Genomic DNA, 11,738 nt, shown 5'->3' on the forward strand with positions numbered 1-11,738 from the left:
GATGTAGTTTGACAGATGACTTGATGTGTGAACCATTTAGAACAATTTAGAAAAATGTGAACTATGACACAACTTTTTCAGTCTTGGTGAAACAGGAAAACTTAATTTGGTTTAAAGATAAGTATAAGCAATATTAATAAAAAATCTTACACAATAAGCTTGTGTGTTTTAGTGTAAACTAACCCAGAATTAGGGCTTCCATGGTGGCTCAGCAGTAAAGAATCTGCCTGCAATGCATGAGACTCAGGAGACGTGGATTAATTGCCTGGGTTGGGAAGATCTCCTGGAGGAGGGCATGGCAACCCACTCCAGTATTCTTGCCTGGAGAATCCCATTGACAGAGGAGCCTGGTGGACTGCAGTTCATGGGGTTGCAAAGAGTTAGATATATTGAAGTGACTGAGCATGTATGCACACACACAATCCAGAGTTAAGATGAAAAAAATTAAGTATTGATGTAAAAGGCTTGTGTCATAACAGTAAGTTTTTTAAAACTTTTTTTCTTTTGTCTGTTCTGATTTAGAAAGTCCCCGACCTTGCAGTCAGATTCACCTTCGGTGAATTAAAATTTATCCAAATACTTTGCCACTCCTTCTATTCAAAGATGACATTATCTCCTCTCTACTTGAAGTTGCCCTGAGATTTGTTGGACAAGTAAATGTGGCAGAATTCACTTTTTAAGAGCTTTAAGAGATTTACAGCTTAAGTTTTCACTGCATGAGTAACTTACTCTTGAAACGTAGCCACCATGGTATGATGCAGCTCAAGCACCCACATGGAGAGGACTGCCTGAGCAGAGCTGAGACACCTCCCAATAGTCCCAGCTGCACTCCAGACTTCCATCTTTCTTCTTCTTTTCTTAATCTTTCAACTTTTTATTTTGTATTGGGATATGACTGATTAACAATGTTGTAATAGTTTCAGATGAACAGTGAAGGGACTCAGCCATGCATATACATGTATCCATTTCCCATCCCCTCAAAAAAAAAAGAAAAAAAGAAAGAAATCCCCTCCCATCCGGGCTGCCATATAATATTGAGCAGAGTTCCATGTGCTGTACAGTAGGTCTTTCTTGGTTATCCATGTTAAATCTAGCAGCTCGTACATGCCCATCCCAAACTCCCCAACTATCTCTTCCCCCAGCCTTCAACCCAGGGCAACCATAATTTCATTCTCTAAGTCTGTGAGTCTCTTTTTGTTCTGTAAGTAAGTTTATTTGTATCATTTCTTTTTAGATTCCATATATAAGGGATGACATATGACATTTCTCTTTGTCTGACTTATTTCAGTCAGTGTGACAATCTCTAGGTCCATCCATGTTGCTGCAATGGCATATTTCATTATTTTTAATGACTGAGTAATATTCTTTATCTTCTTTATCTTTCCTCTGTGGATGGACATTTAGGCTGCTTCCATGTCTTGGCTGCTGTAAACAGTGTTTCAGTGAATACTGGGTAGAATGTATCCTTTTGGATCATGCTTTTCTCTGCATATATGCCCAGGAGTGGGTTGCAGGGTCATATGGTAGCCCCATTTTTAGTTTTTTAATGAATATCATACTTTTCTTCATAGTGGATGTACCAATTTACATTCCCACAACAGTGTAGGAGGGTTCACTTCTCCCTCCTAACTTCCATCCTTCTTAGAGAGGCCAGTTTGGAACTCCCATCCATCCTTGCAACCCAGTCAACACCAAGTGAAGCAGCAAAACACATGTGTTTACTATAGAATTATAAAGAAATAATAAACTTGTTTCTTTAAGAAGGTAAGTGGGGGAGAAGGAGTATTGTCACTGAAAGGGCAGAAATTGGCAGCTGGGCATAAGATGACAGCAGAACAAAAATACTGACTTAGTGTATGGGTGTTAGTTAGAGGTCCAAAGAGCAAGAAGAAAGCTGAAAAGGTAGTAAGGAAATTGCTATTAGAGGCTTGATAAAATAGGAACTGAGTTATGTACTGACAGAAAAGAAAATAAGGTCTAAAAATTACCTACTGAACTTTTGAATCTAAGAGAATTTCCAGACCAAAAGTTGAAAGCTGCCTATTGTAAAGCACACGTAAAAAAGAATGACCTAAAGAAGGAAATGTTAAGTTTCACAAAAAATCTGCAGAAAATTTTTCCATCCTGAGAATAATATAGTTGGAAAATAAAACTATTTTTTTATCCTCAGGTTTTATTTTTTTTATTATTCAACTATTTATTTTTTTATTAAGATATAATTCACATACTACAGAATTTACCCTTTAAACTATCCAAATCAGTGGTTCTTGGTACATTCACAAAGCTGTGCATCGATCAGCACTTTGTAATTACTGTTTGCCTGATTTTTTTTTACTATTATTTTCAAAAGTGGAAAACCAAAAATATAATTTTCATTCAATAAATATCATTTGATCCTTAAGCAGGTTTGTTGCAAAAAGTGAAGTCCGTGATTTTAGATTGTTTTCGGTTTAGAATCAGTTTTCACACAGTTTCAATAATTGCAGCAATTTCCTTGAATTGTCTGTAGAAATTCTGAAACTGTGGGATTGTCATTTCAAAGGACTTGTTCTTCACTTGGCCTGAGTGATCTGCCACTTTGAGCATCACTGCAACATAAGGGTACTTAAGAGATCTGCGACTGTCGGAGCTGACAGCCATACCCAGCTTCCACTGAAAATCTATGAGCTGGTTGGTGACCTTGGACTTAGCATCCAACTGGGGCTCACTGGACTCCTCCATAGCACGGTTCAGGGCTACCACCATCCACTCATATGGACGCTCCCCTAGCCTCAGGTTTGCCATCTGACAAAATATTCTCCAAGTAAGAAATTGCCTCAAAAGTGAAAGTGAAAGTCATTTAGTCGTGTCCGACTCTTTGTGAATTCTCCAGGCCAGAATACTGGGGTGGGTAGCCATTCCCTTCTCCAGGGGATCTTCCCAACCCAGGGATCAAACCCAGGTCTCCCACATTGCAGGCAGATTCTTTACCAGCTGAGTCACAACTGCCTCAAGGAAAGTATAAAATACAGGGTGCTGCCAGTAAAAGGAATACTCAAGTTCAAAATAAAGTCAAATGTGGGCTATACAACCCTTCATGACATGTTCAGAAATATTTATTGTGATGGTACATTCTAGAACTTCTTTACTGTATTGATGAGCTTCCAAAGTTCTTGAGGGTGTATTTGTTTCACAGACTTAGAGAGACAACAATCAAAGGAAAACAAACTTCTACGAATCTAAATGGCATTGTCTCACAGTTCTTAACTCTTAGACTATGGTAAAGAAACATTTAATTCACAGATATTTGTGTGTGCGATGTTTCTGTAATTGAGTGGATTCAAAAATTGATAAACAGGAAACCTACACAGTTTTTAGAGGAGCTGGTAACATCTTCAGTAGAGAAAGATACCAGTGAAAAGTGAAAATAGGTCTTCTGGCTTCAAATTTTAATGGACAAGAAACAGACTGACAAATATGGGGCATTTTCTATATAAAAGGAGAGTGGGTCAGAGGGCAGAACTAAGAGCCCAGAGGATAGAGCCGAAAGTCACAGTTAGTCATTGCCAGGGAGATGAATCGATACCTAATCAGGAAACAATTTCTGCCTCTGGTTAAAAAGTCATATGATTGGGGAAAAAATTATGCACCAGTGCCATCTTTCTAGCTCTTACTCCTCCTTTTTTGAACAGAAGTCTATATTGTGGTTATCCTATGCAAATTTCACTATTGTGTTTGATGTGTGGGGAAAAGACACAAGGCCTTTTAAATTCACAGGTTGCTAGATCCATGGAAATAAGCACAAACAACCTCATTTGCACTTGTATATGATTGCGGTGATAAGGTCCAAGAACTCAGGCCTCATCCTAGTCTCTTCATGAATTGACATTTGGAAGGATCTTGGAAAGAAACAAATGTATATGGCATGTGAGTGAAATATAAATAATTAGCCACTGAGAGCAGACTTTGGTAAAATAAAGATGGTTACAAATCTAATTCTTTGCCACTCTTCTCACAGAGTCGTGGTATCTATTTTCCCTCCTCTTGAATCTGAGCTGCCTCTGTGACTCATTTTGACTCATAAATGAAGATGTGATGCTGTTTAACTTCCAAAGCCAGGCTTTATGGGATCCATGAATCTACATTCATCACTCGGAATACTTCTTGGAAATCATCTAGGATGCCCTGAGGAACAACACAAAGTCACAAGGAGAGACCTGTATGAAGAAACCCTGGAGAAAATGACAGGCAGCCCCAGCTGAGTTCCTGGTCAGCACTGCACCACCCTGCCAGGAGTGCCAGGATGCCATGGCATTCCTCTCTGTGTCTAAGATAATACCGAGTAAAGCAGAAGAGCCAATAATAGGTCAAATGAATGGATCATTAAAAAAAAAAAATCGTTCTTATTTTGAACCCCTACATTTTGAAGTGGTTTGTTACAAAGTGATAGATATTTGAAATAAGGACCAAGACAGCTTGGATTAAAATACAATAAAATTTAAGTAATTTACCCTTCTATAATGACTCATAAAATATACTTCATTTCCTCTTGCTCTCAGGAGACATGATTACTTCTGATAGTTTTGATTAAATGGAATTAGTAAACTAATATAACCTTACAGGGTTGTGTGTGTATCCTCTTTTTGTGCTGATTTATAGGATTTGCTTATTTAACATGTGTTTATATCACATGTCCACATTTGGAGTGCTGGAGATTATTAGAATAAACTACAAGTGATTCCCAAGGGATAATATGCCCTTATGTCAGAAAGGAAAGAAGAATTAAAGAGCCTCTTGATGAAAGTGAAAGAAGAAAGTGAAAAAGTTGGCTTAAAGCTCAACATTCAGAAAACTACGATCATGGCATCCAGTCCCATCAGTTCATGGCAAATAGATGTGGAAACAGTGAGAGACTTTATATTTTTGGGCCCCAAAATCACTGCAGATGGTGATTGCAGCCATGAAATTAAAAGACACATACTCCTTGGAAGAAAAGCTATGACCAACCTAGACAGCATATTAAAAAGCAGAGACATTACTTTGCCAACAAAGGTCCATCTAGTCAAAGCTTTGGTTTTTCCAGTGGTCATGTATGGATGTGAGAGTTGGACTAAAAAGAAAGCTGAGTGCTGAAGAATTGATGCTTTTGAACTGTGGTATTGGAGAGAACTCTTGAGAATCCCTTGGATTTCAAGGAGATCCAACCAGTCCATCTTAAAGTCCTGAATATTCATTGAAAGATCTGATGCTGAAGCTGAAACTCAAATATTTTGGCCACCTGATGTGAAGAACTGAGTCACTGGAAAAGATCCTGAGGCTGGGAAAGACTGAAGGCAGGAGGAGAAGGGGACAACAGAGGATGAGATGGTTGGATGGCATCACCGACTCTATGGACATGAGTTTTAGCAAGCTCCAGGAGTTGGTGATGGACAGGGATGGCTGGGGTGCTGCAGTCCATGGGGTCGCAAAGAGTCAGACACAACTGAGCAACTGCACTGAACTGAACTGAGGAATAATATTCCTCCTTTAATGTCTTCTGTCTTTTTCCTACTATCTCTTCTAGTGAAAAATGCTTTTGTCCTGAATACGCAATCATGACTCTCTTAATTTTCCAACATATTTGAGATAATGTCTCCTCTTCTATTCTTTATTCTCTGTGAAAGTAATACATGATATTACTTTCCATGCACTTAAGATCATGGCATCTGGTCCCATCATTTCATGGGAAATAGATACAGTGGAAACAGTGTCAGACTTTATTTTTTTGGTTCCAAAATCACTGCAGATGGTGATTGCAGCCATCAAATTAAAAGACACTTACTCCTTGGAAGGAAAGTTATGACCAACCTAGACAGCATATTAAAAAGCAGAGACATTACTTTGTCAACAAAGGTCCATCTAGTCAAGGCTATGGTTTTTCCAGTGGTCATGTATGGATGTGAGAGTTGGACTGTGAGGAAAGCTGAGCACCGAAAAATTGATGCTTTTGAACTGTGGTGTTGGAGAAGACTCTTGAGAGTTCCTTGGACTGCAAGGAGATCCAACCAGTCCATCATAAAGGAGATCAGTCCTGGGTGTTCATTGGAAGGACTGATGCTGAGACTGAAACTGCAATACTTTGGCCACCTCATGCGAAGTGTTGACTCATTGGAAAAGACCCTGATGCTGAGAGGGATTGGGGGCAGGAGGAGAAGGGGACGACAGAGGATGAGATGGATGGATGGCATCACCGACTCGATGGGCATGAGTCTGAGTAAACTCTGGGAGTTGGTGATGGACAGGGAGGCCTGGCGTGCTGTGATTCATGGGGTCGCAAAGAGTCAGACACAACTGAGCGACTGAACTGAACTGAACTGAAAGTTTATAAAGTGTATTATATTAAATTCTTTGACAATTGCTTTTTTCTCAACATATCTGTGAGATTCATGTACAAATACGATACCTGCTTCATTCACTTTCAGAGTGGTGAAATGATATGCATTATTTATCAGTTCTCTACTTGAAAGAATGACGATTATTTCCAAACTGTTCTACTATAAACAATGTTGTGAAGATTCCTACTGTTCTTTCCTCCTGGTGGTCATGTGTAAAAGCTTTTCTGGTGTCTATTCAAGGGGCTTCCCTGGTAGCTTAGCTGGTAATGACTCTGTCTGCAATGCAGGAGACTCCAGTTTGATTCCTGGACTGGGAAGATCCTCTGGAGAAGGGATAAGCCAACCACCCCAGTATTCATGGGCTTCCTGGTGGCTCAGATGGTAAAGAATCTGCCTGTAATGAGGGAGACCTGGGTTCAATCCCTGGATTGGCAAGATCCCCTAGAGAAGGCCATGGCATCCATTCCAGTATTCTTGCCTGGAGAATCCCCATGGACAGAGGAGCCTGGCAGGCTTCAGTCCATGGGGGTTGCAAAGAGTTGGACAAGACCGAGCGACTAAGCACAGCACAGTGTCTATTCACAGAACTAGAATCACAGGCTTTAAATTATGCACATCTTTAATTAATTGTTGTTGTTTTTTTTAGTTGCTCAGTTGTGTCTGACTCTTTGCAACCCCAGGGACTGTAGCCTGCCAGGATCCTCTATCCATGGGATTTCCCAGGTAAGAGTACTAGAGTGGGTTGCTATTTCCTTCTCTAGGGCAGCTTTTCCATCCAGGGATCAAACCCAGGTCTCCTGCATTGGCAGGCAGATTCATTACCACTGAGCAACTAGGGAAGCCCTCTTTAATTAATAGATAATGCCAAATTGTTCTCTGAACTATTTGCACCCACTTACACTCACAACAGAAAGATATGAGTGGTTTTTTTTTTTCTGCATTTCTTCATCAAACTGGTATTATCAAATTTTATAGTTCTTGCCCAACTGGTGTATAGGGAATGTATCTTACTCTTTTATTATATTTTCTTGATATATCCACATGCATTTTGTTTGTATTTTAATATATATATAGGGTATATTTACATATGTGCATATGTACTTAAGTGTACATGGTAAAATAGCAGTAAATGAGTCGGACTAATAAGCATCAAGTTCAAGTAAGTGCTTACCTATGATGAAGATGGAGGAATATGGCTCTGAAAATAGGGTGGTTGGTGGACTTATACACACATGGGTAATAATTTGTTTTTCCTTCTAAGTATGTGTCTAAGGGCATACACTAGTGTTACATTATTAATGCAAAGTGTTGTATCAATTTTATACCTTTCAATAGTCTGACATATTTGCAATTTTACTCATAAAAGCAATGTATGCATGATCACTATGGCAGACACAGTTGGCCACACTTTGCCTAGATGATAGAAATTGTCACATGTCAGATCATTTATTTTCTAGGCTCTCTTGTTGACATAGGTGATCACATAGCCATGATGTGGCTGTATTGGCATAAGAAGTCTGCTGGGAGATTCTGGAAGATAGTTTCTTAGATAATGAAAGAAAATGAGCCATGGAGAAAGGTTTATTGTTATCCTGGCTAGCTCTCCTCCCTCCTGGCTGTGAATATAGTTGTGACACTTAAAAATGTAACATTGTCATCCTATCAAAGGAAAACAATAAGAACAACAACAACTCAACATTGTGAGAATTCTGGAGATAAAGAAAAAGCTTGCAGAAATATACTGAACAACCCTTGGATCATCAATCTTTGATCTTTTGTTTTCTTATTGATTATAAAATCATAATTATTTTGGGTTGGTTTCTATTCCTTAGGTTAAATGCTTTTTAATTTCTGAACATCACAACAATTGGAAATCAGAAAACTATAAAGAAAATAAATATAAACACAATGTCACACCAACATAGCTCTCTATACAGCTTGCCAATATAGGTTATTCCTTTTAGATTTACCTTAGTTGCTGTGACCTCTCTCTCACTTTTAATTTCCTGGAAGATCTTATGTGAATTCCCTCTCTAAAAAAGAAGTCAAATCATCCATATCAGAAACAGCATCGTACACTGTCCAGTCAGATGCTCTGTCACTGAGCTATACCCCCCAGAAGCAGCATTAGAAATTATGATCCTTTTATGAAAACTGGCTCAGAATTGTCTAGGAAGCCTAAAAGATTTATTAACAATCTTCTACATGTGGATACACGCAGTTACACATAAATATCACACCCATTAGCTGAGCATTTCTAAGTTGTATTAGATTTAATTTCTTACAAGCTTCTTTCCACAAACATATTCTGGTGTTAGTCGATTCCTTTACTAGCTGACAGGAGACCTCTCCTCCCATAGCAACCACCTTACTCTTCCAGCCACATACACCTATACCAATTAACCTCTCAACATTTCTTATCTGATGTCTACTCAACCACAAGATTTTTGGTATTAGCCGCAAGTTCTAATCAACTTGAAAAATACTCTTGAATTATTTGTTATACGTTCTTTTGGTCATCAACCACAACACACAGTCTAACATCTAAAGAGGTGTCAACATACTATGATAACTGCATTGCAACCTAGCCATTGAGACATTTTTCAGTCAGTGCTACTGACCTCTCATGACCAGTCATGACCCGAATGAGCTACAGCTGGTGCAGAAGCACCTCCATGACCCCTTTCAGCATAGCACTCCGCTTGTGTTCACTGACACATCTGAAGTGATACTGCCAACTGTAGGTTATGTGCTACAATATTACTTGTCAGCTGACTGCTCATATTTCCTGCCTGTCAAATTCAGGGAAACATCATCCCTCTTTTATCAGAGGAGAGTTTTGAATGTGGCCTGAGAAGTGATCTATAGACTTGGCTGTGGATATTCCATAAAATGCCTCTTCTCTTAAATTTTATTAGTTCAAAAGAATTTATTCTAGATTCAATTTCCTAAATCCAATTATTTTAGTACCTTTGCCCACTATACACTTAAGCAGATTTTAAATATTATCACCATTATTATTATTATTTTGATGATGTTAATTGTTGTTTTCTGCACAACCACTTCACTGGGCATCATAAATTTCTTAATTTCAGGAGTGCCCTTTTCTAGACTGTCTTATACCCTGTAGTGTTGGCACTTCCCCATGCATATTTCACTTTCTGAACTCTCAGACTGGATTGAACTGACTTTCTTGATCACTCAATTATATATCACACAATTTTCTTTTATTCATAGTTTGGTCATTCTCACATTTTCATTATTTGACTAGTAGAATTCACATGAGACACAGAAAACTCTCTAGCTATTTTAATAGAGGGATTTAGGAACTGAGAGAATTATTTTAAAGGCTTGAAGATCCAATGCTAATATGGACCTCTTTGAGTGGTTACTTCACAACTAATCGTCTGGGGGAACAACTTGCTTCCAGGCTATACTGGAATTAAGTCAACATCAGGAAGCCATAACGCAGTGACTTCTCATACTCATAGAGAATGGACATCCAAAACCACTGGGCACGTTAAAATGCTGGAATAGTTGTAGCTGTCTCTTGATAAAAGGAGCTGGAGAATGGATATGACACTGGAATTCTTCCACAGGAAACTTTCATACATCTAAGAGGTAGAACCAGACATGGAAAAACATACTGGTTCCAAATTGGGAAAGGAATATGTCAAGGCTGTATACTATCACCATATTTATTTAACTTATATTCAGGGTACATCATGTGAAATGTTGGGCTGGATAAAGTACAAGCTGGAATCAAGATTGCCAGGAGAAATATCAATAACCTCAGATATGCAGATGACACCACCCTTATGGTAGAAGGCAAAGAAGAACTAAAGATCCTCTTGATGAAAGTGAAAGAGGAGAGTAAAAAAGTTGGCTTAAAGCTCAACATTCAGAAAACTAAGATCATGGCATCTGGTCCCATCACTTCATGACAAATAGATGGGCAAACAATGGAAACAGTGAGAGACTATTTTGGGGGGCTCCAAAATCACTGCAGATGGTGACTGCAGCCATAAAACTAAAAGACGCTTGCTCCTTGGAAGAAAAGCTATGACCAACCTAGACAGCATTTTAATAAGCAGAGACATTACTTTGCCAACAAAGGTCCATCTAGTCAAGGCTTTGGTTTTTCCAGCAGCCATGTATGGATGTGAGAGTTGGACCATAAAAAAGCTGAGTGCTGAAGAATTAATACTTTTGATCTGTGGTGTTGGAGAAGACTCTTGAGAGTCCTTTGGACTGCAAGGAGATCAACCAGTCAATCCTAAAGGAAATCAGTCCTGAATATTCACTGCAAGGACTGATGCTGAAGCTGAAACTTCAATACTTTGGCCAACTGACTCACTGGAAAAGACCCTGATGCTGGGAAAGAGTAAAGGCAGGAGAAGAAGGGGACGACAGAGGACGAGACGATTGGATGGCATCACCGACTCAATGGATATGAATTTGAGCAAGCTCTGGGAGTTAGTGATGGACAGGGACGCCTGGCGTGCTGCAGTCCATGGTGTACAAAAGTGTTGGACAGGACTGAGTGACTGAACTGAAGAAGAGCTAAAATAGATGATGAAACTTCACTCCTACCTTCCAAATATCTCCAGCCTGCATTGAATTCATACTTGAATTACATGGACTTAATTCATATTTGGAACTCTGGTTTGAGAGGAAAATATAGTTTTCAATATTTTCAAACTCGCAGAATGAATGAATCACACATGAGACATCCAATAAAAAGTATCTGCCACTAGCATTTACGCCCTTAGTGTTTTTTAAATAATAAATAATATATAGCATCAGTAAAAGTATCATTTTTCAAGAGAATACTGCCAGACACTTCTGATTGTCATTTATATCAATAATCCCTGAATTTATGCTTTTGGTTTCAAAACAGTTAGGTGACTATCAGAGGCACCAGTGAGCTCAAATTTGGATAGAATAAGTGGAAGCAGTAACTATGTATGTAGGATGTTGAAAGAACATGCTGAACAAAATAAAAATGAATGGTGAAGAATTAGCCACTTTTTAATATTGAAATCATTATCTCATTTTTCTCAGGTTGTCAGTGGAATTCACCACTTCAGGAGATATTTATTTACACAATGGCAGGAGACAATTCTTTTTGTATATGACATAAAACATAAATTGAGTTTCTGAACAGGTTTTGAATTCCATAAAGGAGATAACCCTGACATTCAAGATTTTATCAATTTGCAAAGCAGTAGTCATTTCATGAAGAAGCAAATGGCAACCCACTCCAGCATTCCTTCTTGGAAAATTCCACTGAAGGGGGATCCTGGTGGGCTACAGTCCGCGGGTCGCAGGGAGTTGGACATGACTAAGCAACTAAACAATAATAACAACAGTCATTTCATTACA

General features: G+C 38.7%; 1 protein-coding gene across 1 annotated transcript; it reads right to left on the reverse strand.

Annotated features, from left to right (window-relative positions):
- Positions 1-2,312: 2,312 nt before the first annotated feature.
- LOC122447416 (COMM domain-containing protein 6) lies at positions 2,313-2,760 on the reverse strand. The gene has a single exon (XM_043478042.1). The coding sequence runs from the start codon at positions 2,743-2,745 to the stop codon at positions 2,464-2,466; it is 282 nt and encodes a 93-aa protein (XP_043333977.1). The 5' UTR covers positions 2,746-2,760; the 3' UTR covers positions 2,313-2,463.
- Between the last annotated feature and the right edge of the window lie 8,978 nt (positions 2,761-11,738).

This window comes from Cervus canadensis, chromosome 9, assembly GCF_019320065.1.
Source record: "Cervus canadensis isolate Bull #8, Minnesota chromosome 9, ASM1932006v1, whole genome shotgun sequence".
Taxonomy (NCBI): Eukaryota; Metazoa; Chordata; class Mammalia; order Artiodactyla; family Cervidae; genus Cervus; species Cervus canadensis.

Coding starts and splice junctions, on each gene's coding strand:
- LOC122447416 (XM_043478042.1), bottom strand. CDS start 2,745: ATGGTGGTAGCCCTGAACCGTGCTATGGAGGAGTCCAGTGAGCCCCAG.